Genomic DNA, 27904 nt, shown 5'->3' with positions numbered 1-27904 from the left:
AAATGTGATTCACAATTTAAGAAGTCTTTTTTTTTTTTTTTTTCCTGCTAGCAACACATTTTCTTTATTTGAAACACAGCATCCTCCGGGTTCAAGCAGCTGGGGCCCTCCATCTGCAGCAGGGTTCAGATTCTTTCCATCCAGCAGCCACGCTCTCCCTGCCCTAGCAGAGCAGGGAGATTGAAAGAACTGCCAGTAATTTCTTCAACCAAAAGGAGGCAAATATTATTATTAGCTAAGTGCCAGCAATACCCAAAAGGAGAAATTTTGATAGTTCCCACTCAACACGGATAAAAAAGCATAATATTTTTCTTTTAATTACTGGTAGTATTTCTGCCACAATGCCCAGCACAAGTATGAACTAAGGAAATCCAAACAGGAAAGTGTATATGGTCATACCCGTCTGCCATCCTTCCTCCCATGCTAACCCTGCACGAGGATTCAAAGTGTCCCTTGGCCTTTACACAGTAACATGAGACAAAAATAAAATGACCCAAGCAAAACAAAAAAAAAACCCACAAAACCAAAATTTCCCCATACCAACACACATCTATGCCCTCCTTTTTTTCAACCCCTCTTAATGCATTGTTAGCCCAGAGAACTGGAGTTTTGTAGTGTAACCCAGGAATTACAACAGCCCTGCTGTCTGACACGGGCCTATCCCTCAGCTACATTACTCCATTTCTTTATCCAGAAGATTCTCTTGTGCAGCCCTAGGTCTTTATCCATCCCCATGCCAACAGCTTTGTTTCTGTTGCATTTTCCATTTCATCAGCTTCCTATGGACAAGCAAGAACTTCTTTGAAGTGTTGGCTATTGCACTAGCACACAATACTAAGGCTAAGTACTCATAATCTTATAGTCATGGTGTACAACAGCACACCTGCAGTTTAAGAAGTCTTTTCCCATACAGAATGTTTCCCATACAGATATGATTTCTGTTATGCATTTTTTCATAACAGTTTTACCTAAGTCATCTCCCTCGCAGAGAGCAAGTCAGCAACACTTAGTACTGAACATGCATCCCACTTCAAGGAGCTCTTCCCTTTCTTTTGGTTGGGCTACCAGCTTCAACCAGCTTCACTCTTTGGAGATACTCATCTCCCCTCCATTGTAACCAAACGTGGAAAGTTTCGGTAATTTTGTGCTTCAGAAAAGTTCTCACTTTTATTAAGTGGGGAAAAAAAGCCCAAACAAGACCTGATTAATAGCTTAATGGTCTGCCTACTGGAATTGAAAAATTTATTCTGTCTCCAACATGCACTTTGTCTGGCAGACATCATCAGCTCTACCCTCTATTTGAAGTGATTAGAACATAATTGCTAATATTTCAAGTACTCTGCTTTATCTACTCTCAACTCCTGCTTCAGCACTTTAATCGAAGCCACAGAAAAATCCTTTTTTGAGCATGAAGAACAATTTCTCATCCAATATCGCACTCTCACAGCAAATTACAAGGTAGGTCCCTTAAGGCTAAAAGAACAATAGTTAGTGTAAGTGGAAGAAAAAGCTGAGTAATCATTGATATACTACTTTTTGTTGGTTTTTAAGCAAGCTATAACCAAGATCTGTGGACAAACTCAAAGCAAGCTATTCCATAACTAAGTTCTGAAAAACACAGAAGAGACCAGCACAGAATCTGGAATATTCAGCAGCACATCTAGAATTAAGGAAACATCCAACTGTCCTAGTTTTGGCTGGGATAGAGTTAACTTCCTTCTTAGTCACTGGTTAGTGCTGTTTTGGATTTATTATGGGAATAATGTTGATAGCACACTGTTGTTTTTGTTGTTGCTAAGTGGTGCTTACTCATATTCAAGGACTTTTCAGTTTCCCATGCTCTGTCAGTGAGAAGCTGCACAAGGAGCTGGGGGGAGCATGGCCAGGACAGCTGAGCTGGGCAGGCCAAAGGGATATTCCACAGCATGGGAGGGCTCACTCAGTACAGAAACCGGGGGAGTTGGCCGGGAGGGGCCCATCGCTGCTCGGGGATGGGCTGGGCATCCAGCAGTGGGTGGTGAGCACTGTATTTACATCACTTGTTTCTCCTGGGCTTCATTCCTTTCTCTCTCTTTTCATTACAATTATATCAATTTAGTACTACAATATTTTATTTTTTTCAATTATTAAATTGTTTTCACCTCAACTCACAGGGTTTAATTTTTTCCCCAATTCTCCTCACCACTGAGTGGGGGATTGGAGTGCACAAGCTGCTCTACTTAGTTGCCAGCTGGGTTCAAACGATGGCAACAATTTAAAACCCAAAGTAATATATGAAATTGCCCTATGCACCAGCCATTACCATCTTTTGTATGACCTATAAACCAGACAACTTAAACCTGCCACAGCCTGAGACCCACCAGTCCTTAGATGACTTTGTGCCCTTGAGTAAAACAATAGACCAAGATCCCAAATATGAACATCTCAGACACTTACCAAATATCCATCACTAAAGCCAGGCTCCTGAGAACTGAAGTATATTTGGGCATCTTAGACAACAGAGTGTTCAAAGCAACCTTCCACAATACAGTAAAATAGGTGGAGACAAGGAAAGAAGTGCACAAGGCAAATTTATGTAAACCAGCAGCCTGAAAACAGGCAAGACCACTCAAAAATCTTCAATTAAGGAAAAAGAAGGTACTGACATAATGAAATGTCTATAGGAAAATAACATTGCACAGAAAACAAAGGAAGACAGATATGGCAACTGCAGGCTGCTGAGCTACTCCTCAGACATCTGCAACTGAGGTACTGTGAAAGTTGGCCTAATCTCTCAGGTATTAAAGCACTTAAGCTAAATATGACCTCAGTTTAATAGCAAACTACATCAGCATTTTGAACCTTTTCTGAGATATAAGAATAAAAACATTTGGCATGAAAACACATTAAACTTTAATGAGACTTACTTTTAATACCTTTGTATGCACAGTCCAACACTTGGGGCTCATCTCACTGTTAGTGGTAAAGAGAAAGACTGCATGGTCACAAACAATCCTTTAGAACTACTTAGACAGAACAAACTGTTTAAAAGTGAAAATGGACATAGATGCTTCCTTCCAGACTCTAAGAGATTGTGCTATAGATATAAATGAGAATGAATAGGTAAAATCAGTGTATACAATGTAAATGTACGTACCATCCTGTGAGCCTGTGCACTGCAGCAGAAAGCAAGGAGGAAGAAAGGCATCTGGCTGACTCAGAGCTGTCAGCACAGAAGATCAAACCAGTGTCAACTCTGTACAGAGTGGGAGCAGCACGCTGTCGGGGCAGTAGTCAGAATGGGAGAGAGACTTCTCTTTAAACAAAAAAGCAACATCCTTACAGCTTTCCAGAAGAGAAAGGGTCTGACCAGCCAAAGGCTGACACCTACGCTTGTGTCTACTTTCTCCAGGCCTGATGAAACACAGGGCAGCAGAATACATGACACAAATTAGTTGTGTTGCATTTGTCAGTGACAGCAACTTTTATTGTCTTTACAATACAAGATAATACAAAGTATTAAAAAGTAATTTTGTTTGGTAAAATAATAAATTGAAAATATAAATGCATCTTTGGATTAAACAAGATTACAAGCAAATAATTTGACATCAAAGAAGTATAAAAGCCAGCTCTAGAAGCTCTAGAAGCATGCTCCTGGCACCTAATGTTTTCTAATAAAGAATTTCATTCTTTTGAACAGGAATCCTACTCCTTCCCCTAAGTGTGTAGGATTGCAAGTATATACCAGCTATATACTTGTAAAAGGTTGGAGGGAAGGGAGTAGCCAAAAACTAATGACAAGTCCTGTCCCAATGCCCCTTTTCCACTTGTGTTGGAATCTGTACTGTGTTAGAAGGCCTTTTTTACTGCACTTTCGCATTATCACCAGGATTGAACATAAGCAGTTTTCTGTTTGGGGTTAAAAGCTCCATACTTTCAGATAATAGCCCAATTTTACAATGTTGAGCTTTCATACACATGCAGTTTTTCTCTCCTAATAAGTTAAAATGTAACTTTATCCGTTTCCTTTTATCATTTGAATCATTCCTTTATAAGTAGTTTCAGGTAAGACATAATGTCCATTGCAGATGACCAAACCAGAACAGAACACTGTACAGGACTGAGACTTTGGGCCAGTTGAGAAATCCTTTTCTCCAAGGTATACCCTTGCCTGGGCATAGCAATATCATTCTTATTCAAAAACATTACTGGACATAAGTCATTCCCACCATCACCTATATATATAATTTGTGTATAACTCACTCCTCGCTCCAACTGTTTATCTAGAAATTCTTTTAAAACTTTCCTTTTGCAAAGGTTTTTAGGGCACTTTGTACAGTGGTGAGCATGGAAGTGCTGTACAGTAAGATAGCCAGTACTGCTGAATGCTGCAGGGTTTGTAAACACTTCATCAAACACTTGATGGAAGTCAGCAGCTTTCAAAATCCAGTCAATAAATACTGTATTAGAATCTGAAACAATTATACAATCAAACAACTCCTTGTTCTTGCCAACAAATCCCAGAAGATCTATCATTCCCGCAGTGAAAGGAATTGTTGTCATAGTTCTTTTCATCTCATCTTCTTTGACACCATTGTCTCCCAAGTAGACAAAGACTCTGCCCATATATTCTGTCCAATGTCCTGGTTGGTAAGAGTTTCTTAATTCACTAGGAAGTTTTCTTTCAGGAGCACATTTCACAATCCAGGTGTCACTATTTTCATCTATGATTGTATGGTCAAAATCAAAAACCAACAGAAATTTCATAGCTGTGAGAAAATAGTTTCCAAAACAAACAAATAAGAAAATTATTTATATAAACAGAAGTACTATATTCCTACCCTGACCTTGTGCTCAGAAGAGAAAAATTCTGGAAGAAAACATCGGAACAAAATAAACTATTTATGGCCACTACCGTGATGGGAAGCTGTGCTGTAGCTAAAAGCGCAACTTGTAAATGCCAAAGTTCAGTGTCCAACTTCTGTTTAAAATAGTTACTGTGACAGTATCTAACTCATGCTGCTAATGTTACTAATACTTGCTAACACAGCATCAATCTTCCTGCATCCACATACCACAAGTTTGAGCAGATACTAATTTCTCCGTTACCATTTACCAATGCAAATTCTGGAATTCTCCTGGCAAAACGCCTCAATAGGTATTTCGGAAGGAAACGTTCACCGAACAGATGGAGCCAGTGCCTTCAACGAGGCCGCACTAAATCCAAGCAGCCAACGAAACGAAACGCAACGCAGCCGTTAGCGGAGCTGAACCTGCCGATCCCTCCCGGGAGGGCCAGCCCTGCTCCGGGCCCCGCAGCCACTGCCGCAGCGGCAGAGCAGCCTCGCCGGCGGGGCCGCAGCCGCGGGGGCAGCGCCCAGGGCCGCGGCCTGGCCCGTGAAGGGAAGGGGTAGCGCCCGGGGCCCGGCCCCAGCAACGGCCCCGCGGCCCGGGAAGATGGCGGCAGCGGCCGGGCGGCGGCGGCGCGGCGCCCGTGAGTGCGGCTGCCCCGCGGGCAGCGGAGCCGGCGGGAGGGCAGTGCCGAGCCCGCGGGCGCAAGGCTCCGGGAGGCTGTAGGGGTGCTCAGCGTGACTCTCCCCAAAGCTCCCCCAGCTGCAGACGGCAAGAGGGGCTGTTTCTCCCTAGGAACGGAGGGGAGAGAACTGACCTGAACGCAGCGCAGGTCCAGAACCTCCAGGGGCAGCAGCTGGGCAAGAACGAGGGGCTTGGCAGATTGCTGCCTGCAGGGCGCAGCCGCATCAGTGCGCCTTTGCTTCTGATGAGGCTGTCTTCACCTAGGACAGAGGGAGAGCATCAGGTCTGAGCCCTGTCGGGAGACTGGTCAGCAACGGCATCTGGGAAACAGACTTTGACACCGGTGTCACTCTAAGGGAAAGCCTCCTTACCTTTCAGACTTGGCCTGTTAGTCTGCTGCAAATCACACAATTTCTACAGAACACTGTTCTGTACAGTGCTACTCCCTTCAAAAATGGTGGTGACACTTGAAAGAGCATTTCACAAAACCTAGACGCCAACTAGAAAAGCTGCATTTATGCCTGCACACACGTATGTGAGCGTAATGCAACTAAGAAATCCTAGTCTTGCTAAGAAATCAAGAACTGCTCTACAACAGAACTATTTCAGTTAATATGATGAGTGTGCAGAACATGGCAGGAAGGCACAATCTGTGCCCAAATTGCCGCCTCATGCAGGCAGCAGAATGGCTCTACCAATTTTCCTGTTCATTTTGGGAATGGTCTCTGCTCCCTGCTCTTCTAAGAATCATGCCCAAGTACTGCCTGGAAGAGTGTTACTACAAGCCAACCCCACACATACACAGGCAAGGGCATGTACAAACAGTGCAGACAGTCAGTGCCCGTCCAAGTCCATGCACTGGCCGTAGGTAGACTACAGATACAGATACCCTGTCTTAGCTCTGGGGTTTGGGATGGGGGACTAAGTAACACTAAGGATAACTTATATTACTACCATGCCAGCATTCAAATCCTGATACACGTTTGATTATTGGATTTTCTGGTATCAAGTAACCTTTGTATTTTATCTTCCCTCTGCACAGCACATCATTGGAAAGAAAAGGATGTTCTAGATGAGTTTTTCCTTCCAAACGAAACAGATCTTCGTCAGGTCACTGTATTGTCAAAAGCACAATGGGAAAGGATTCAGGACAGCATTAGAGAAGCACCACACATGGATGAGAAGAAAGAACAGGAAGAAGTGCACTTGGACTCCAAAGCTGCTGGAAAAGAAGATCCACGCAGTGTCACTCTGGTAAGTACAAGATACATTTGGAAACAAGGGTAGTCGCTTTTGTATATACAAAAACACACATAGTAACATTTCTAGTTATACTCCAGTTGTTTGACATTTGCTTTTGAATATGTATTTCAGCTAAATACCATTTAAATATATTTAACATCTAACTTAAACATTGGGTTTTTTTACTTAAAGTTAAAATGCAAATTAAAAAAGCAATCCACAATTTAAGTGTGATTTTTAATTTCTTCTGCACTGTAGAGCCTGATACAACAGAAACTTCAAGCCAAAAAATTACGTGAAGAAAAGGAAGAGGAAGAAAGAAAGTTACTTGATTTGGAAGAAGCGAAGTTCCAAGCAGCAAAACGGAAGGAGGTTATTGATCGTGCAAAAACCTACCTATGTTATCAGGACGACAGAATGAGACAGTTCCATGTTTGTTGACAACTTACTATTTTACATTGAAATTGTACTGAATGTCTCTAAAGACTTCTGAACATAAAAATGACTTTAAATGTTCTCTTGCAGAGCGCACTTCTACTTACTAAGGTCCTAAAAGAAAGAGATGCTCAAGTTGAATTTCTGAAGTCAAGATTAGTTGATAGCAAAAAGAGGGACTATGAAGAAGAGCAACGTCAATTTAAAGAATACATTCTCAGTGAGCAAGAAAAAGCACGTCAGCATTATATGAATAAACAGGCACTATGCAAAGATCAGTTACAACAGTAAGTAATAATTAAAAGCAACCCTACTTCATTATTTACTTAAACTCTTCTCAAAATACATTCTATGAGGCTTTTACAGAAACTTGCTAATAATTTGTTTCACAAATGGCATTCTTTTAAAAGAAGATCACAGAAGATCTCATCCAAAAGGGAAAAGCTATATGTGTTTTTAGTTGCCAACAGTCTACATGCAAAATTGCCTCTGGGAAGCATCAGCAGGCTTTAGTCAAATCACTGTTCAAATGTTGTTAATGAAATTTAAGTGTACTTTACTCAGTTTTTGTTCCAGACAAGGAAAACGTTAAATTAGATTTTCCATTTACCCATAATGAGATTCCAGACTGCACAACAAGAGAAGGCATTACTGTCACTTCTATTCCTTCTCTTAGGTTTTCCGTAAATCTTGTGGAAGGGTCCCCAGTGGTATTTACAGGACAGGCCCTGTTGGTCTGACAGAAGGAATGAAATTTCCCAAGGCAGAGGAAGGGTTCAAAGTCTGGTCTTACACATTCCAGGTGCAACACATAGATTCTTGCAGAACTTAGTATAGAACATAACCAGTTTAAGCTGCTGCCTGCATGCCCAGAAGGAACACAGGTATGGTGGGTCATACTGGGGAAATTTTGTTCTCCAAGGACGCTGCAGATACAGGCCAGAGCATTAGCAGTGCAGTGGTGCTAATGAGTCATCCAGCTAAAACTTATCACCACAAGACTGCAAACTGTGAGCATATCAGGTAGCTCATTTCTGACCAGGGCTACCATTAGAAACAATCATGCTGTTATTCACTTCTTGATATTCTACCTACCTTCAACTCAAAGTATCACATTCTTCACTGCAAGGTACCTATAGTTATGCAGTTCATTACTTCATGCAGTTCCTAGACAATTTATTCACCTTTTCCTGATTCAGAATAAAGGAGCGTGAGCATCAGGCAGATCTGGCCAAACAGGAAAAAAAAAGAGAAGAGGAAGAAATACAGAGATCTATCCAACTGTACCAACTAGAAACTCAGAGAAAAAAAGAAAAGGAACACGAGGAAAAAATTGAACGCCGGAAGCTGTATCACGTAAGTAGCAGGAAAGCAGACAGTTCAAAATGCGTATTTCACCTCTGATGGCTGGACTCAGCCCACAAATAAAGGGATCTACTGGCAACAGGGTCTTTGCTGACAGCTTTAGCAGCCTGGGATTAAATGCCTACCTTGCCAGTTGCAGGCCATATCCTTCCTCTGTGCTTTTGAGAAAGACCTCTTGGAGGCCCCTCCCTTCTGTTGTCTGAAGGGATGTTGGCACTTGATGCTTTGACTGGTCTATGGTCTTTGCCTGTAGACATCAAGGAATACCTCCTTGACTTGAGAACTGGATTTAATTTTCACATTCCTGCTGTTTTAAGCCCATTTTAGTTTGTTAGAAAGAGGGAATAGACAGGGACTGAATGTATCTTTTCAATTTGACTTTATGATTGCAGAAGTTTTGGGATTTAGTCAAGACTTGCTGCCATCTCATTTAATCTTTAAAGGCATGCTACTAAGGTACAAACAAGAAGTGCCTCAGAGCAGTTCTGGCCAGCATGCAAAAGACAGTTGGTTTTTTACATAAAAGTATAGAAAACTCCTCTCCATTGTGTTTTGGATTAAGCTCTTAGGAGTAGTTTTGGATGAACTGGGGCCAGGAGCAGAATGATCATGTGTGGGTGGTAGTTGGACCATTCCCCTGGCCCATGTGTGTCAGTGGGAGCAGGGGACAATGGTCTCTCCATCACTCAGCAATTTGTTGGTGCAATGCACCAGAGAAGCAGCTGTTTGATGCTCAATTCCAGTTCCCCACTCTCACATCTACTGTCTCATCTTGATGCATGTTTGAATAGGGAGGCAGAAGTAAGTGGATGTATCCCTTTCTTGTCTTCTCTCTCCTTTCCTGAGGATCCCTTTTCTCTCTTCTGTTTTTGAAAGAAACTTGAGGAGGGGGAACAGGGAGTGATTCCTGTAAGCTGCTACCCCAGGTCCAGGTATTCTAAACATCCTCTGTTACATCAGGACCATTTTGCCCATACAGGCGTATGTAAATGACCAGAAAATAATCAAAGCAATAGAGGAACAAAACCAAATGGAAGCAGATGATCGGATCAAAGCTCATTTTAAAGCAAAGGAAATTATTGCCAAGATGAGAAAAAAGAAAGAAGCTGAAATGCGTAGGTAGGTGCAATGCTAGAGTATAAATCATAAATGATCTAAAAATTGTACTGTAGTTGATTTCAGATCATTTAGACTAACAATATAACACAAGCAACAGTTATTCTAACACATTCTAAATTCTACTGATAGGGAGAGCAGGGAATTCAAGAGAAAAAGGAAATTTTTTTCACAGGTTCCATAGTAAGAGTGTGAGGGAGCAATCTCTCCACCTTTCAAAGTACAGAGGCTTATGAAAGTGCAAAGCTTTGCACCAGTGTATTAAGAAGAGTGATTTTCCATGTAGCCTGCCAAATCTCCACCTCCTCAATAATTAAAGACAATTAAGATCCTTGATGAAAATATTTTTGAGTATAAGCTATATTTCTCTGAGTCAGCTCAAGAAAAATTATTTGACTTCTCAACAAGGCACAAACATTAATTAACTACATCATGTTCTTAAGGGGAGATATTTTACCAGTTTAACATTCAGGGTACAATGTGATGATACCACTGAGTCAATCAAAGAGTTTTCTTCCCTTCCTGCTTCTAGCCAACATTCCCCTTCTGATGGCAAGGTGCTTGCTGGAATCCTTACTGAGTGATCCAGATCATTACTGCAGGAGAAACTAGTGATACAAGAACACTGGGAACATTTACTTGCTAAATCAGATGATATAAAAATAAACCAAACAGAAGGAACAGAAGGAGATCATGAGTTGGGTGGGTGGGCCAGCCTGTGTGGTCAAGAGGAGAGAACTCTAGAACCAGAACTGCTGAGTTTGGTAGCTTCAGGTAGACCCAGGTGTGTTGCCCTGGTATGTTATGGAAGCTCATGTTCTTCTGCAGACAAGTACAGGAACAACAGGACAAAATCATTAGTCGATTAGCTGAACAAATGGGTGAGGCACTAAAGAAGGAAGATGATCGACTGGCTAGAGATGTTGCAAGAAAAGAAGCTGAAGAAGAAAAAAAACGCAAAGAGAAAGAAGCAAAACAAAAGGCTGCTATTGAATCTATTGCTGAACACAGAGCCACTGTGGTAAGAACCTTGGGCTGATCTTACTTCTGCTTACCCCAGCTGAGGAGCCTGGCCCAGGCCACAGCTGGTGACTCTGGTGCCATGCATCAGCAGGCTTCAGCAAGCCTGCTGACACCTCTCCTGGAGCCCCTCTCCCTTTCTCCCTTCTGTGCTGGGTGCACCTCTGCCAGGGCTGCTGAAAGCGCTGGCCTTGGACACTGGCCAGCCACACTGACCGTGCTTATCAGGGTGATAATGATTCAGGGCTGCTTCTGCAGATAGATACAACTTGCAGCTTAGCAGGCCAGCTCCTTGCTTAACTTTTTTGTGTTTTGTAAACTACAGATAAAGTTGAAAGAGGAAAAGGAGAGACAGGAGAAAGAAGAGGCTGAAAAAGAACGTGATGCGTTAATGGAAAAAGCCCGCATCCACCTGGAAATGGAAAACAACAAAAAACATGGACGAGATGAGGCAAACAGAGAAGTACAGAAAATTCAGCTCCAGCAAATAGTAAGTAGAAACGTGTACCCTGTCAATCTCTTCAGAAATAAGCTTGCACCTAAACCAATACACTAGTTCCGCTGAGATCAAGAGGAAGTTTGCTGTTTTGTTTGGATTTTATTGTTTGTTGGGTTGTTTTTAATCATGTGTGCTTGGCATACACTGGTGTTGGAGACCAGCTTCCTCAGAGCACTGGTGCAAATCAAGGCTGGTTTGCAAAGACAGATCACTGTCCCGTCCTGTGCCATTATGACATTTTTTTAACTGTGTGCTGCTGTCCTCTTGTATCTTCTGGGCAGGTCACCAAAGAGCAGCAGCTAATGCTATTTCATCTACCCTTTCTGGGGAGATAAGGCAGGGGAGAGAAGTGGGGAGGGATGATAGGTGCCAAGTTTCAGCTAAGGATGCCATAAACCCTCTGTAAACTTTGACCCTCTCTCAGCTGTACAGGATGGTGATGTTGAGAACAAAATACTAAGCTTTGTTATTCCCTTTTCTTCATCAGGCTGAAAAACAGGCAAGAAAAGAGCAGGAAAAGCAAGCAGAATTGGACTACAATGCTCAGAGAGAGGCTATTGCACTTTATAAAGAGCAAGAGTTTCAGAAATATGCAAAGGAATTAATCGAAACAGAATCCAAGACGACACATCATCTTTATCCTCTTCTCAAAGCATGTGAAGATGGAAGAGGACTTGGACATAGGCCATTTTTCTGAGAGGAGAAGAAATAAATACTAGTTTCCAAACATATAATTCTATGTTGGGACCCAGTTACCTTGTTGTAGCTGTAGTGCTGCTCAAGAAACAAAAATATGAAATAATATTTAAACTGTCCACCAAGGAAAGGCAGAAGCCATTTTCAAGTTAAATAAATATGTTTTTCAACCACACAGGCAGAGTTAAACTGTAAATTATTGATATAAAATATATTCCATTAATATGGACTTCCATTTGAAAAAATAAGATTGCTGTATAACTGGTTATATTCAAACATCCCCAGCCTGTATCTCATGAATGTTAGTTTATTAAACTTGAGACAGGAATTCATATTATATAATTGACTCTCACTGTAACCCATTCCAACCAAAAGCTCACTACTTCTATTTTTAATATTCATTGTTCTAAAAATTCACTGTCCCAGGTTACAACTGCATGGGACAAAAAAAAAGAGAACATATGTGAAAGTTTGAACAGTTAGGATGTGCAGTTTTGGTAGTATTTTGCAACTATGTCTGAAAAACAAATGTCATGCTATAAATCAGTTTTATTACATGAAAATATTAATGTAATTTGATCCCAGCCCTTAAAAAGTCACCAAAGAGGCAAATAGGTCCCAATGCAGCTGTAAATAGGGCCTACAAAATCAGCACATCAAAAAGAGACAACATACTTGGGCTTCAAAAAGACTATCAGCAATTCAGTCTGTAAATAGATGTGATCTATTAAATAGGTAAATGGATGTGATCTAAAATTGTACCTCAGATTCCTCAGCAGATTTACTCACCAACACCCAAGCCACAGAGACTTTTCCCTCCTTAAGCTAAGGTTTCTTTCATTTCCTTGCCTTGGAAGTTAGGGGTTCCTGTAATGACTTCCTCCAGCAGTACACTGGGTTTAAACAGGGTATCCCTCTATCCTGGTGTCCACTGGAAGCAAAGTCCAAGAAACCTGAAGCTTTGCTTTGTTGCACCCCACAGCTGCCAGTCTCTGCTGGCCAGACCAGAAAATAATACAAGTCTTTAAAAAAAAAAGGGCGCTTGCCAATATTTTAGTTTTGAAAGTGGGTCTTAGGTGTGTCCTCAAGTTCCTTGGCTTAGCTGCCAAAAGCAGCCAGGCCTTGGAGAAAGCACAGGGCTTCGAGGAAGATGTGAGGCCACCCCGGAGGCAAGGTACCTCTAGGAAGCCGAGGGCCAAGCAGAACTGGCTTTACCTCCCCTACACCGTACAAACGCTGGGTGTAAGGTGGGCGCCGTCCTTCCCGGGTGCAGCAGCCACCTCCTCGAGGCGTCTTTTCCAGGCAAGGCAAGGGATGAATTCCTGGGAGGCGAAGGAGGCCCGACCTCCTCATCCAGCTCCCAGGGCCGCCAAGGGCTCCGGGCCCCGGCAGCAGGCAGGCCTGGCGGGGCGAAGGCTCCTGCGAGGCGCGGCAGCGCACGGAGCCAGGCCGAGCGCCACGGCCCCGGCCCCGGCGAACCGGAGGGAGCGGATCGCGGCCGGAGCAGAAGGACAGAGGCGGAGGGGCCATTTCAGCCTCTTACCGGGCACGGACGCACCGCAGGGAAACGAGATGTTCAGGAACCGGCTTCGGAGGATGGGCCGGCCTCCGGGGCTGGGGGATGGCTGCTCCCTCCCCGCCCCTCCCCTCGCTCCGTGTGACGGACCGGACGCCGCCCGCCCGCAGCTCCCCGGGGCGGGGCCGGGCTGGGCGCGGCGCTGCTCCATCTCTCACGACACAGCGCCCGCCGCCCACTCGGGTGCCATTCCCGCCTCGGCGCCGGAACGATCTTGTGGCCACCGCCTTTGAGCGGAGCGGGAGAAGGAGCCCCCATTTCCCGGGAAGCAGAGCCGTCGGTGAGGATCCCTGCTTGTCCTTCGGCAGACGTTCCGTCTGCACAGAGGCGACAAAGAAGGCCGACGATGGACCGCGATGGGCCGGACGCCATTCGGCAGGAGGCGGAGGTGGAGCGCGGCCGCTACCTGAGCCGCCGGGCCGTGGCCCAGGAGCAGCTGGCGCAGTGAGTCCGGCGGCGGGGCTAGGGAGTGGGGCCAGAGGGTTTGGGTTAAAAACTTTACCGTGGGAAGCCCGGGCCCGGGCGGGTCCCGGCTGCAGAGCCCGCCGAAAGGGGCGGCTCTTGGGCGCTGACCCGCGTTCCGTGCCCGGGGCTCCGTGACTCACTGCTTGTGAACGAGGGATCATCCTCACCTCGTGGTCAGATGGACCTTTCCCCATCCTCTGTAATTCTGTTCTCCAGCTTCAGAAACGTCTCTTGCTGTCAGGGGTTATGTCTATCCCAACACATCCAACAAGACTGTTTCAATTCTGGCACCGAGAGCAAGTGGCTTGTCTCACTATTGCTGCTTCTCCCTGCCTAGAAGCCTTCACCCTTGCAGCTGGCATGGGCATCATGGCCGTGTCTTGCCCGGTGCTGTGGCACTGCTTACAAGACTGCTTGCTGGAAAAGGCGGAGGTTGTACAGGGAGTGGGATAACAATGAAACAGGAAATCAAATCCAGTCTAACATTTCAGTCCATACACTGTTCATGCTCACTTTTGCTAGCATAGACTTCCCTAGTGCCTTCAGACTGGAACTGAGCTTTGGCCAACCAATTTGGTGTTAGCTTATAGAAATTTATTCTGGTTTTGATCACTGATGGTTTACTTCGAAGTATCAGAGTTTTTTGCTGATAAGTACCCATAGATGTGCGTAATCTATATCTGTTCATTATTACTTCATGCTGTCCCTAGCTCATTTATTCACTTCCCTTTTCTGATTCAGAATACAGGAGCACAGGGATCAAGCAGATCTGGCTAAGCTGGAAAAGAGACGAGAAGGGGAACGCATACAGCGATCAAGCCAATTGTACCAACTGGAAATTCAGAGAGATAAAGAAAAGGATCAGGAGAAAAAAGTTGAATTCCGGAGGCAGCATCATGTAAGTAGCAGGAAAGCAGACAGTTAAAAATATGTATTTCACCTTGACTGTGATGCCTGGACTCAGCCCACAGATAAATAGGATTATGGGTCACAAGGTCTTTGTGGACAGCTTTAGTAGCCTGGGATCAAATGCCTACCCTGCCAGTTGCAGGCCAGGTCTTTCCTCTTTTGAGAAAGACCTCTTGGAAGTTTTAATGCGGCACCTGAGCTTGGACTGGTTTACAATGGAAAAGTCTGCTAGAGTCAGCAAGGAGATTGTCCTTGCTGACTTGAGAACTGGATTTAGGTTCCATGTACTTGCTCTGTTTTAAGTACATTTTACTTTGTTAGGGAGAGGGAATAGCCTGAGTCTGACAATATCTTATAAACTTGGTGATGACCTACTTACCACACATACTGTTTTCCTGCCAATACCTGCTTGAGCAGGGAAACTGAAGTAGAGGTACTGTGATGATTCATTACCATGTGAGGGAGTAAAAGGAGAGAATTCCACTAAAACCCTAGTTGCTTTTTTTCCTTCCATACTCCTCATCCCAAGTACACAAATTTCCCCCCAACCTTGTACGTGCAACAAAAGCTACACATACTGCCAAGCTGTACAAGAGCCATTTCTAAGTCATTACAAAATGCCTTATTTTGATGGTCTACAGACTTATTGTTCAGCCCTTCAGAGTCTGCACCATATGAATGATACACAGGATGGGAACAGTACAGTTGGAGCCACTGGGAATGTAGAGGAGAGAATATAAAGATGCTATAATCCTGGAGCCGCAACCACATACTAATTTTACTTTTGCTGTGGTTTGTGATAAGTAGATAATAAAAATTCTTTTATCTCTGGGTTTCTATCTTCTGTAGCTTCTTCACTGATTTAAAGAACTCCTTATTACTGGCTAGCCTAAAGTATTTGCTAGGATTTGTTTTAGTTCATGTTTCCAAAATTTAGTTCTACATGAAAATAAACACAGTTTTCCATTTAAACAGGAATATGTAGCTGAACAGAAAATACTTAAAGCTGAAGAGAAACAAAAAGAAGACAAAGATGATGATCAGATTGAGGCTTATATTAAAGGAAAAGAAATGATGGCTGATCTGACAAGAGAAAAAAATGCAGAGACTAACAGGTGGGTCCAGGGATAATTTTCAGTGTTAAGATTCAAACTTGCAATTTCATTTTGTGACAAACGGTATTCTCAGTTGTTATATCAGCAAGATCAAAACTTTGAGGCAAGTTTTCTGTAATTAAAACTTGGAGTAGAAAGTGCAGAAAAAATGCCTACCAGTTCCAGTAGTAAATGGTGCTGTTGGGGTGGAGGTAGAATCGCTGGTGTTATTAGAAGCAACAGGTAGCAATTACCTCTGGTAATCTGAGCGGATGTCCTGGGATGTTACAGTAGCTCATGTTCTCCTGCAGGATGATAGAGAAGCAAAAGGACAAAGCTTTTGAAAAATTAGATGCACAGATGAATGAGAAATTTAAGATTGAAGATGATCGTCTTGCTAGAGGAGCTGCAGAGGTAGAAGTTGAGTACCAAATAAAAAGTAAAGAGAAAGAAGTGAAAAAACAGGCTGCTCTGGAATCCATTGAAGAAAACAGAGTCACTGCGGTAAGAAACGAGGGCTGTCCTTGTTCCTCTTTCTGTCATATACTTGTACATAGGAATAGGGTTTGGAAATGCCAGTTTCTAGCACAGTCATCTGGAGTGAGACACACATGCAGGTTCTCACCAGTTGCTTTTCATTTATCATCTAGAGTTTTAGAATTAAATCCTTAAGAAAAGTGCAAGCAGCATATATGGTGATCCTCTCTTCAAAAAAATTAGACTGGGAAGGCTCTGTAATTGTTTGTAATTTGTGCAAACTCTACACTGCTTACCCCAGCTGAGGAGCCTGGCCCAGGCCATAGCTGGTGACTCTGGTGCCATGCATCAGCAGGCTTCAGCAAGCCTGCTGACACCTCTCCTGGAGCCCCTCTCCCTTCTCCCTTCTGTGTTGGGTGCACCTCTGCCAGGGCTGCTGAAAGCGCTGGCCTTGGACACTGGCCAGCCACACTGACCGTGCTTATCAGGGTGATAATGATTCAGGGCTGCTTCTGCAGATAGATACAACTTGCAGCTTAGCAGGCCAGCTCCTTGCTTAACTTTTTTGTGTTTTGTAAACTACAGATGAATTTCAAAGAGGAAAAGAAGAGAGAGGAAAAAGAAGAGGGTAAGAAGGATCGTAATCAGTGGATGACAGAAAATGACGTCTACTTGGAAATGGAAAAAGCCAAGAAACAAAGACAGCGTGATGCAAACATGGAAGTACAGAAATTTCAGCTCCAGCAAATGGTGAACAGAAGAACTGTATACTGTCAATCCCTTCAGAAAGAAGCACACTTATAAATCCATAGTCCTCGACCTCTTGGGCAGAAGAGACAAGGGGGAGGGAGTGAGACTCTGTGTTGGGTGCACCTCTGCCAGGGCTGCTGAAAGCGCTGGCCTTGGACACTGGCCAGCCACAGTGACCGTGCTTATCAGGGTGATAATGATTCAGAGAGATACAACTTGCAGCTTAGCAGGCCAGCTCCTTGCTTAACTTTTTTGTGTTTTGTAAACTACAGATGAATTTCAAAGAGGAAAAGAAGAGAGAGGAAAAAGAAGAGGGTAAGAAGGATCGTAATCAGTGGATGACAGAAAATGACGTCTACTTGGAAATGGAAAAAGCCAAGAAACAAAGACAGCGTGATGCAAACATGGAAGTACAGAAATTTCAGCTCCAGCAAATGGTGAACAGAAGAACTGTATACTGTCAATCCCTTCAGAAAGAAGCACACTTATAAATCCATAGTCCTCGACCTCTTGGGCAGAAGAGACAAGGGGGAGGGAGTGAGACAGAGAAAGAGAGAGAAAGGTTACTGTGGGTGTGATGTACATCTTTTGTGGAATGAGAAGGTTACTGCTGAAAACTTGACAATGCACAATACACATTTCAGAGGTTAATGGGCCTCCTCTTAGAGCAGTAGAACAGAAGCCTCTTCCAGGTGGACTTGGCCCATGTGAGTCAGGGAGGATTACTGTGAGGACTGGTAATAAGAGATCAATAAGGACCAGTCACATCCTCTCCTGTGCCATTATGACATTTTTTCAACTATGCACTGCTGTCCTCTTGCATCTTGTGGGCAGGTCACCAAAGAGCAGCAGCTAATGCTGATGTTCACTCAGCTATTTCATCTACCCTTTCTGGGGAGAGAAGTGGGGAGGGATGATAGGTGCCAAGTTTCAGCTAAGGATGCCATAAACCCTCTGTAAACTTTGACCCTCTCTCAGCTGTACAGGATGGTGATGTTGAGAACAAAATACTAAGCTTTGTTATTCCCTTTTCTTCATCAGGCTGAAAAACAGGCAAGAAAAGAGCAGGAAAAGCAAGCAGACTTGGCCTGTGATGCTCAGAGAGAGGCTGCTTTTCATCGGGATCGAGCATTTCAGAGATAAAGGCAGTGAGTAACTGAATCAGTGCCATTACTGGATGTAACTTCTATTCTCTCCAAACATTCAAGGAAGGAACAAGATGTGGGCTTCCTAATTAGGACAACTGCAAGAATGGTGGAGTGGATAATCTGAAGTATTAAAAACAGTAAAAACTGGGGGGCGGGTGGGTGAAGATGGTTGATGCAATGCTTTCTTGCCTTGTGTATGAGCTCCCAGCTTGCTCAGGACTGAGAAAATATTTGGTATTTTGCCACGACTTTTAGAGCCTGCTTTGGCCCTCATAGCTCTGCCTGAAGGCAGGGCCAAGAACTCTCCTCAGGGCCAGCACAGACTTTCATTGTCTTGGTCAGTCCTGCTGTGGTCTGGGTGGCTGCATTCTTTCTGGATAGAAGAACATGGCTGGGTGGAGCTGACTGAGTCTTTACCCATGTCAATTAGCATGGCTCATTATTCTGTAATGTGAACCAAAGCACAGTAAGTAGAAACATGAAGACTTGTTTCAAAACCTCACTTCTGACCTAAAGTAAAAGACCAACATTGCTGCACTATCAACTAAAAACCACACAGTTCTCTCCAATTATCTTGGAGTAGTTAATTTTGAAAATTACATATTACAAAAAGAAACATGACAATTAACTTGTGAAATTGTCCCTCAGTACTTTTTTCCTTCATTCACTAATGAAAAATTTATTTCCCTTCTCTCTGAGCCAGTGCTCATTTTATTACATCAAGCTTCTTTGCAGCAAGCAGAAAGAATGGAAACTTTTATAAAAGCCTTTTGATGGCAGAAGCTGGAGCCTTAAGAAGTACTGACTACAGCAGGAGTGGTGCTGAAACCTGCAGAGCTCGCTAATGCTCCAAATGCATCCTTAAGTGCAAATTTGCACATGCTCACTACTATGCAATTGGTGAGTTAAATGGGTTTTTAGTCTACTTCTACAGCAGCAAGAAACAAGGTGGATTGCAGCCTCATTTCCTACTCAGCTTCCAGAAATGTCCTGTTCTGCAGATTACGTACGTCTACATTTGAAGTCTACAGCCTGCTTCCATCAGGCTTCTACTTCTTTTACTTTGAACATCTACTGAAAACCCATCAAACCCAGTACACTCCAGTACCAGAAAACTATTCATTTCAGTACACCTAGAATAAAGTGGGAATTCTGTGTATTTTTAAAGCATGTTGGCTAAATATAGATTTAGTTACCCAAATTCAGCATGAAAAAAAATCCAGCAGCAATCACGATCTCAATTTATTCTCTTGACTCTGAGATGTACACACTTCGTATGCTTGTTTTAAATAACTAATTCTAGTTAGTAATTTTCTGTAAAACCTCTGTAAAGCATAGTATGATGACACTAGATCAGAATGGCCAGAGGTAGTGGAATGTTGCTGGTAAAAGGTGTCCTGTGTAAGCAGGAGACTGGTCTAGCTGCTCACCAGAGTCCTTTTCAGCTGCCATTTAAAGATAGGGAGATTAAAATACAGGGAGATGAACTGCAGCTGATAAGAAGGGGAATTGTTGACCTGGAAGAGTCTCCTCATTGAGAGGTACCTCTCATTTAATGCCTAGGGCCACTCTTGTGTTAGTTATTAGCTGGAGTCACCATTCCCAAAGGTATTTAGATGTGTTCATGGTGTTTAGGGACATGGATTAGCTAGTGTTGGACTTCAGTACTGGGTTAACAGCTGAACTTGATCTTAAAGGTCTCCTCCAATCTAAATTATTCTATAAAGTTTTAAATAATAGCTAGCAAATCAGAAAATGCTTTGAGAAATAATTTGACTAGTAAATTTTAATGTTTGGTTTTGTTCAAAAAAGCATCCTCTCAGATATTGTTCTGCTACAGGACATCGCAGCAGGTGAGAGTCATGACAGATATTAGCCTTATTTGAAGACCAAGACCTTAGAAATGCAAGGCAATCCTCAGAGGGACTGAAACAGAGACCTTAAATCCAACTGCATTTTTTCCACACTTGTGATCCAGTTCTGGAAATAGAACAACAACTTTAGTTTGAACATGTGGGCCTCCAGTGTCTAACATGGTATTCCCATGAGTATTTCAACTCACACCTGTGTGGCAGTACACATACAAGAGTACTGTTCTCATGGATCTAATACAACTCCTCCCTAGGAAATGGAAGAGAACAGCTCTCTAAAATGCCTTATATCCTAAGGGAATTTGAATTCAATAACTGCAGCTCTTTACTGTTAGGTAGTGTTCCAGGCTGGAGTTACTAGGTCTGTGCAAAGTCTTTTCGCATGAGTCTTTGTTACCAGTTAGCTCTGAGGAAGTTTGAAGAAGATACATACCTGGAAACAAATGTCCCATGAACAGAAGAGCTGGCACTATGGGACTATCAAGGATGAACATTTGCTCTGTACTTCTGAAAAAGAAAAAAAAAATTTCAAAGCTTCCTTGTCATGTCAAATAGATCAAATAATTTACTCTGTTTTAACAGTTAAATTCTTTCAAATGTCTGTTATTAACTTAGGCCTTCCTGTTATCTTTTGAATGGAAGAGTGCTCTAACTAGTCTGTAATCTTCCTTGTTGTGGCAGTGCATCCTTGTTTCTGATACTAATCTTCCTTCCCATTCAGGCAGTGTATTTCTGAGAGACAGAAAATTCACCACCTCAAAATAGCATGCAAAAATCCCCATAATCAGTGAAAGCTAAGATGGTGGAGAGAGGTGAAGGTGAGAGATTAGAGAGGACCATATGAGATGTTTTCTTAATTTCTTTCTGTTTAGAATAAGTTGTGGTATAGGCTTTGTTAAGCTTGTAGTGTGTGAAGTCATTGCTTTCATACTACTGAACTCCCACCACTTTAAGCTAAATTTCTTTTTGTTTTGGTATATCATGGCTTTGATATTATTAGATATTTAAGTGAATACATGAATGATTCAAATCTGGCCTCTGATCTGGTAAACCAATCTCTAACAAGCAGTCTTAAAGCAGAGCTGTTTGTAGCTTGCTGACACTATTTTGTATAAACCAGCACAGTGCTTTGTTTTTCTGTAGATTGCCTCAGCTTCAACACAATAGCCAGAGAAATTAACTATTCTCTTGGGTACTGAAGGGCTGGAACATCAGAACTCCAGGTCCAGTAAAATTCAACACTGTATCTCTGTTAACACAGTAATTGCACACACATGCCTCACAAGGAGTAGCATCTGGTCTGACTCCTTTTCTGTGTAAAAGGAAAAGCAGCAAAGATTAGAAAGAAAAAGCAACATCTAGTGAAGTGTGTTAATGAGCAGACCAAAAAAATCCAACAGCTGGCACAGTGGGCAAGGGCAAAGTTTGGAACCATCTTTGGTAAAGCTTCCAAGTATTTCTGCATTAGTTTCAGCTACAATCTCTCAGTGCATATACAATTAATAGAAGCTACTAATTATACACTTAAACGGTTTCTTTTTTCTTCAGAAAACTACAGAAGCATCTACAAAGGAGTAAGAAGCTAGCCACTCACTCCTTCCAAGTTCTGTGTGCCTGCAAAACCAATCAGTGCCCAAGAGCAGAAGCTAACTGTGGACCAAGTTACAAGACACGCTATTTGCTATAACCTGCCTATAACTCAAGCTCAAGAAATAAGTGCCATAGCTTGCAACTGCACTGTAACTAATTTCATTATGGAACAAAGCAGTAGATTCTTTTCAGAAAGTCAAGAGGTAACAACCAAAGGTAAACTATCAGTTCATCTGTACTGTACTTGAATATTGCTGGGCCTCCAGGCTTAACTCAGACCTTCTGTTTTGAAAAAAAGAAAAATCTTACTGAGCAAATAAAATTGGGTACATCTGTCTGTAAGAATAAAATCCATGTTGACTGTACCTTTTATTTGTGAGAGTTTTCTACTTACTTTTACTTTGGAGAATGCAACGGAAGGTAGAAACAGTATCTTGAGATCTTGTGGCATTGTCTGAGTCCTTTAATCCTTTATGGGAGATGTTGGCAGCAAGACTATCTACCACTCCAGCTACCCTGACAACACCAAATGGGAAAAACACTTTCCTGTTGTCTCCTAAGCACTCTGCTGCCAACCAGCCAGGCTGTGATACTGCTGTAGGTGACTTTTTGATTGAAAGTTGCTTTTTCACTCAGTTATAAACTTGACTGTAAGCTGTGTTCATTCCATTTATGTTCATATTGAACAGAAATTTCTTCTGCAACTAGTGAAAACTAATCTGCTTCACATTTAGACACACATACAAAGACTTGTATTTTTTCAAGTAAAAGACCATAGTTGGCAACAAGCAGAGTTTGCAATTAGACACTGGGTCAGCTTCATTACATGGCTGCATTTTTATATGCTACAATACAAACTAATAGACTGTCATTTGCCATTTGGTCATAGAAATTATAAACTGCACCTACTGTTTGACACTATCATCTAATGTAACGTGGAATAAAAATCTAACTTCACATCTTCAGTAAAAAATTATCGATCTTGGTTTAACTGAGGAGGTAATAACCTGAGATCAAATCACTCTGCCTTGTAAATCTGTACTCCAAGCATCAGCACGTCAGAAGGCTGGAGGTCAGCCAAGCACATTTACCCTGAGATGAGCTCACTTGGGTCAGAGCACAGTGCTAAAAACACTGAGCTCATGGGTTTGATCCTGTATGGTCCACTCACCTAAGAGCTGACCTGATGATTCTTGTAGGACCAACTTGGAATATTCTGTGAATTTACAAGCACAGGTTGCACCATATGACTTAGAAACAATTATTTCTTTAAATGCAGAAGATGCTAGTACTGCAAGAAGCACATGTGGCAGACATGGAATACTCTAACAAATAAGTAAAAAAAGCATTTATTTCTGAGAAGTACTTTAGTACACAATTTTGTACATTTCAAATCAAGAATTCATTCTCCCAGCTTACAACTAAATAATTTTCCCTGTTATGAACTATAAATTACAAAATGTCCAAAAGACTATGATTAATTACAAAATACTTTGATAAATACTGCATGCACAATACTGCTGATATAATTAACAATTATTTTAGCTGAAGGAACCCAGTTATCAGCTAGTTCCTCTTACCATTGTTCAGAATATAGTATGCCTAAATTCTTTCCAATCTTTTCAATCACTCTTTCCAATAGCAGCTATGGCTGAAGCCACATAGAGATTACCTTTTACAATGGGGGTATGTAGCCATGTCGAACTTCCTGCTAAAAATAGTAAGTTTCCTGAAGTGCTTTATATACTGCAAAATTTAAATTCAAAATCAGAGTGCTGCATTAATTCAGCTTATTTACTCCTTTTAATGTCTTAGAACTTCCATGAGTACAAATATAAATTTAAAACCAATCATATGCATATTCAGCAGTTCAAGATTTCTCCTCTGAACTTATGCATGTTAACTGCCCTATTAGTTTTATTTGAACAACAACAACTGTTTAAGGAAAGATACTAACTTAATAATATTTTCACAAAATATACCTTTACCTTTATCTAGTTTTACTATCAACACTCATCACTTTTTTTTTAATGTATTTTATTACTGCTATTCCTTTTGTGAAATTTCATACTAGAATTAAAAAACTTATTTTCATATGATACTTAAAAACAAACAGATGAACATTACTTTTGGCCTTTACACGAAAAAGTTTTGTTGAAACAGCGTTCCTAATGACATGAATTGTTCAAGGGTGAGAAGTAGGAGTTAAACTAGAAGTACACAAGCACCAAAATGGAAAGCTAAAGTTTTCTGCTAGGCAACTGCAGAACTGTAGTAAATTCAAATTTCGCAAAATGCAGTTCACAGACTTTTTGATATGCATTTTCTTTAATAATATAGTTAAATACTGCATTATGAAAATGCCTATTTTCAGCAAAGGGAAGGTACATAACAGTTCTTTACATTTCCATTACATCGACTCTAGAAATGTGGCCAACCATGCCCCTCCTGCACAAAAAAAAACCCTTCAAAACACCAAAACAAAATTAACAATCCCTCCAAAAAGAACACTTTCATGGCTGCTGCTTTTATAGAAGCATAGTATGTATATCTTTAGGTTTTCTTTTACAAGGAAAGTCCTAAAAGCAGGAATATACATTTTTGTTTATCAGAAAAACAATGAGTCTACTATGCCCCCAGAGGTGTTTCCAAAAATACTTTATTTGCTTCAATAAATCAACAGTTCCAGAAAAGGCAGCTAAAGGACTGATTCTTTTGTTTACATTAACCTAAAATCCATTTGCCAGGCTGACACTATTACAAATCAGACATTATTGGGGATCACTGCAAATTCTTCAACGCATCTGACAAAGAACACTGCAAGAAAAGCCTGTAGTCTGGAATTTCAAATACAAAGTGCAAAGTTTCAGGCTAAAATTCTAACAGCCAAATTAGAACAAAGCATTAAAATGTAACCATTGCCTTTTTTCTTTCTTAAAAACAACCAACTGAAACAAACAACAACTGAAACACTATGGCTGTGTTAAAGAATTAGCAGACAGCAACACACTTTTTACGGGTAATAGTGTCTACATAACTGCACATTCTATCTATCCACCCTCAGCAAGAATTTCTGCTTCTGAGTTGATGGCAGTACCCAGAGAATCCAGCATAAACAGTCTGTTTCTAACCAAGTTTGGAAAGCCAATGTCAGTTATAAATTTAGCATTCCAGGTATCTTTATGTTGCATGGTATTAGTAAAATCTCAGCATCTATTGTGGATACAACAGAGAAAGCATGTCTAACCTTTGGAAGTTATTTCAAACCTGTATGGACACTTAAACATACACTTACAAAGTTAATCAGTAATCCCTGCCCTCACTTTACATTGTGTATTGGGGTTCATTAATTCCCTGGAACAAAGTCAGTTCTGGGGCACCAGCAGAAAAAGCTGCAATCTACTTTTTTCCCGCATTCACAACGAAAGACCACGAGCATTGTTTTTACTGCCTCTGGAATACTTAAATTCTTCCAAACCAGTCCTCTGAGCCACAAGCCAAGAATGACCTGACACAGATGTCAAAGATGGCACTGAGCTATAATGTGTCTACAGCACAAGGTGACTGCTGTGAGGCTGAGAACAGGAAAGCTCTGTCACTGAGGGAATAAACAGACTCAGGACTGCAAGAGCAACACTCAGTGCCTCCTGACAAGGCAGTAAGAACTGACCAGTGCTTGGGGACATCTTGCTGTCCCTGGGATTGGGCTTTAGTCCCACCAAGTTCTTAAGCAACATTCTCAGCTTTCAATTTGATAAAGAAAAGCACAATCTAGCAAACCTTCCCTTGTAAAAGATTGCAGTCGTGTTTCTGTGCTCAGCACTAACCCAATTTACCACCGAATACAACACAGGCAACTGTATCCCACCACCTGCAATTTAGTGTAGCCAGCTTTTAAACAAGACCCAAGTACATTACCAAAAAGAAAATGGGCTTTGTGCCACCAACTCAGATGAATTTTTAATGTGCTGTGAAAGAATTAAAGTCCATTTAAGTTGCGCAAATAATTTTCTGAAATGTAACAAAGTCCATACAAAAGGGTATGCAAGTGCGTATTTTAAAAGAAATAGCTACAACTGCAAACTACAATTGGATTTAATATCCATTTTGAAATTCTAAACTAAACACAATTAAAGAAAATATATTCTATGGATTGCTGTATTGCTGACTGCCTGTATTTTCCCCTCTTCTTCTACAGCAGAGTCAGTATAGTTGCAGATTGTTGTGTTTACATGCTTATACAAGCTTCAGTGATATTGGCAAGAATATTCTCAGTAGCGCAAATAAACTTCTTCAGCAATAGCTTGCTCACGTGTCAGCTATATTTAAAATAATGAAACAACATTGCAAACAGTTTTTAAATGAGACTCTGAAGCACATGGCATGCATAGCACAGTATAAATGCATGGTTAAGATGCCACACAATTTTCTGAAGTCTAACTTCCTACCTTTACTCTTACTACAGTCCCCCAAAGGAGGACTACAACTTCTCCAAAGTCCTACAAAGTTCAGAGATCCACTATAAAGCTTTTTGGCTCACTCCTCTGAGTTCTCTTAAGTAACTGCTGTGTCATTCACCCACAGGTGGACCAGGAACATTTTTAAACCTTCTGCGTAAAATGACCACCGAAATGCAAAATCCATAGGAGATGTTTCTAAAACACAGCAAAAAAGTAAAAAAGTACTTGACAGCCAAAGCAGCTCCAGTAACTATTCTGCTAAAAAGTCACTCTACACACTTCTAGTTTTCTTCCTTGGAAAACACTGCTTATGTTGCTCACAATCCTAGGTTTTCTTTTGTTTTCAAGACACAACAATTTTTCTTTAGAATAACAACTGTCTGGATCACAATGTCAAGCAAGCTTTGGCATTTCTCCTAATCTGCTGTAAACAAACACTGATCACGAAGTGAAAATGTTAACAAACTTATTACCAAGACAGTAAAAGTGAGCTGTTTCATCTAGTGAAAGATTTGGCAAAAATTTAAACAATATTGTTTTGCTTTGACACAGTTTAAGATTAATGCTTGTCACTTCCCTTTACGACTTTCAAGATTTGCCAGTCATAGATGTGGATAGTTTCATGGACTGAAAGGAGCGTTGGGATTTGTACCAAATCTATCCTTCAGACCACTGCACTGAGTCACCACATACCAGCTGCTCTCTGGGGACTGCACATATGGGGGCACTGCTGCAGCAGCACAAGCCAAACTCCTTCTCTTCCACGTGAAGGTGTGGTGGTGAAATACAAACTGGGGTGGGACCTAGAGGCAGGAGAGGAAAGCAGAAAAGGGAAGGAATTGGTTTGAGGGACAGTAGAGAATGAGAAGGAATTCACAGTTACATTCTTCAGAATGCAGGGAAACAAGGAAGAAAGCAAATTTCAGTTAAAAAAAAATTAAGAGCATGTTTTAAAACATTACTTGAAATTCTGTTTCAACTACTCCAAAAACCAGTACTGGAGAACTGCAAGAGTTTTCTCATGGACTTGTTAAGAAACAACGTTGGAAGGATTTCCTGGTTTCTTATCTGATCCCACTGTAAATTCTGGTAATCTGTTTCATCTCTGTGCATCCACTGAATAGGCAACTGAGGCAGGGTAGTCTGAAGCATTCATTTCTGCAGTAGACAACATGAAAGCACGGAATGGAGAGGTTACAGGGAAAAAAGGCATGCTGATGAGCACTTAAAAATTTTTTTTAGGACAAAGAAATAACTCCTAAACACAGATGACTGCCTTACTACATGAATGAATTCTACTGCTGGCAGTGACAGAAGCACAAAGAAAGATTTACTTAAATTAATTCACTTCGTGATTACAATAAAAACTAACACAATTTACCTCTACAAATAATTTCCTTAGGATTTATACCTACTGAAAAACAGATGTAGCAAGACTGGAGTAATGGACACCTTGCAATATCCTCCTAGCTTTAAGATGACATGTAGTTTATCTGCAGCTTTCTTCTTCATATATGGAACAAGCCTCTCTGCAGGCAGCCATTACTTGCACTGAACTATGTTCATCAGGTAAAAAATAAAAGTGGCATGGAAGTTACCTTTTAGCTGACAACACACACGGAGGATACATAATCCAATGAAATATTTAAAACACAGCACACTGTATTACACATGTAA

The 27904-nt window shown here is 41.6% G+C and overlaps 3 protein-coding genes across 13 annotated transcripts; 2 read left to right on the top strand and 1 right to left on the bottom strand.

The window, feature by feature from the left end:
- Window positions 1-22: 22 nt before the first annotated feature.
- Window positions 23-13562, bottom strand: PHOSPHO2 (phosphatase, orphan 2). 10 transcript variants are annotated; one of them, XM_041472793.1, is made up of 6 exons: window positions 13431-13558; window positions 8682-8803; window positions 5648-5774; window positions 2907-2952; window positions 2437-2516; window positions 23-202 (listed from the first exon to the last, which is right to left on the bottom strand). In XM_041472793.1, coding segments are annotated over exons 2-6 (273 nt in total). In that variant the 5' UTR covers window positions 8701-8803; window positions 13431-13558; the 3' UTR covers window positions 23-201. The 10 variants fall into 10 exon arrangements, with proteins under 10 accessions (XP_041328727.1, XP_041328726.1, XP_041328728.1 ...); XM_041472792.1 differs by having other exon boundaries at window positions 2437-2588; window positions 2916-2952; XM_041472794.1 differs by having other exon boundaries at window positions 2916-2952.
- LOC121356425 (coiled-coil domain-containing protein 173-like) lies at window positions 4762-11922 on the top strand. The gene is made up of 9 exons (XM_041472782.1): window positions 4762-5137; window positions 6557-6768; window positions 7015-7188; window positions 7282-7478; window positions 8391-8547; window positions 9536-9675; window positions 10501-10693; window positions 11018-11182; window positions 11679-11922. Exons 1-9 carry the CDS (start codon window positions 5098-5100, stop codon window positions 11886-11888), a joined length of 1488 nt encoding a protein of 495 aa, XP_041328716.1. The 5' UTR covers window positions 4762-5097; the 3' UTR covers window positions 11889-11922.
- Window positions 13563-13665: 103 nt separating the features above from the next.
- On the top strand, window positions 13666-22132 carry LOC121356427 (coiled-coil domain-containing protein 173-like). Of its 2 annotated transcripts, XR_005955559.1 has the most exons (8): window positions 13666-13907; window positions 14670-14826; window positions 15813-15952; window positions 16243-16435; window positions 16994-17158; window positions 18200-18306; window positions 19010-19206; window positions 21726-22132. XR_005955559.1 is itself a non-coding variant. In XM_041472784.1 (7 exons), the coding sequence occupies exons 1-6, from the start codon at window positions 13810-13812 to the stop codon at window positions 18299-18301; spliced, it is 855 nt and encodes a 284-aa protein (XP_041328718.1). In that variant the 5' UTR covers window positions 13666-13809; the 3' UTR covers window positions 18302-18306; window positions 21726-22132. The 2 variants fall into 2 exon arrangements, 1 of the variants encoding a protein (XP_041328718.1); XM_041472784.1 differs by lacking the exon at window positions 19010-19206.
- Window positions 22133-27904: the final 5772 nt, after the last annotated feature.

The sequence above is a fragment of the Pyrgilauda ruficollis genome, unplaced genomic scaffold, assembly GCF_017590135.1.
Source record: "Pyrgilauda ruficollis isolate IOZ18807 unplaced genomic scaffold, ASM1759013v1 scaffold3, whole genome shotgun sequence".
NCBI classification, from domain to species: Eukaryota; Metazoa; Chordata; class Aves; order Passeriformes; family Passeridae; genus Pyrgilauda; species Pyrgilauda ruficollis.
This window is presented reverse-complemented; position numbering and strand designations above follow the sequence as displayed.

What these genes read in the sequence shown, in the direction of transcription:
- PHOSPHO2 (XM_041472786.1), bottom strand. Translation starts at nt 4,746, where the DNA reads ATGAAATTTCTGTTGGTTTTTGATTTTGACCATACAATCATAGATGAA.
- LOC121356425 (XM_041472782.1), top strand. Translation starts at nt 5,098, where the DNA reads ATGCAAATTCTGGAATTCTCCTGGCAAAACGCCTCAATAG. An exon ending in CTGGCAAAACGCCTCAATAG is followed by an intron (nt 5,138 to 6,556) that starts GTATTTCGGAAG and finishes CCCTCTGCACAG; the next exon opens with CACATCATTGGAAAGAAAAG. An exon ending in CTGAACACAGAGCCACTGTG is followed by an intron (nt 10,694 to 11,017) that starts GTAAGAACCTTG and finishes TGTAAACTACAG; the next exon opens with ATAAAGTTGAAAGAGGAAAA.
- LOC121356427 (XM_041472784.1), top strand. Translation starts at nt 13,810, where the DNA reads ATGGACCGCGATGGGCCGGACGCCATTCGGCAGGAGGCGGAGGTGGAG. An exon ending in AAGAAAACAGAGTCACTGCG is followed by an intron (nt 16,436 to 16,993) that starts GTAAGAAACGAG and finishes TGTAAACTACAG; the next exon opens with ATGAATTTCAAAGAGGAAAA. An exon ending in AATTTCAGCTCCAGCAAATG is followed by an intron (nt 17,159 to 18,199) that starts GTGAACAGAAGA and finishes TTTCTTCATCAG; the next exon opens with GCTGAAAAACAGGCAAGAAA.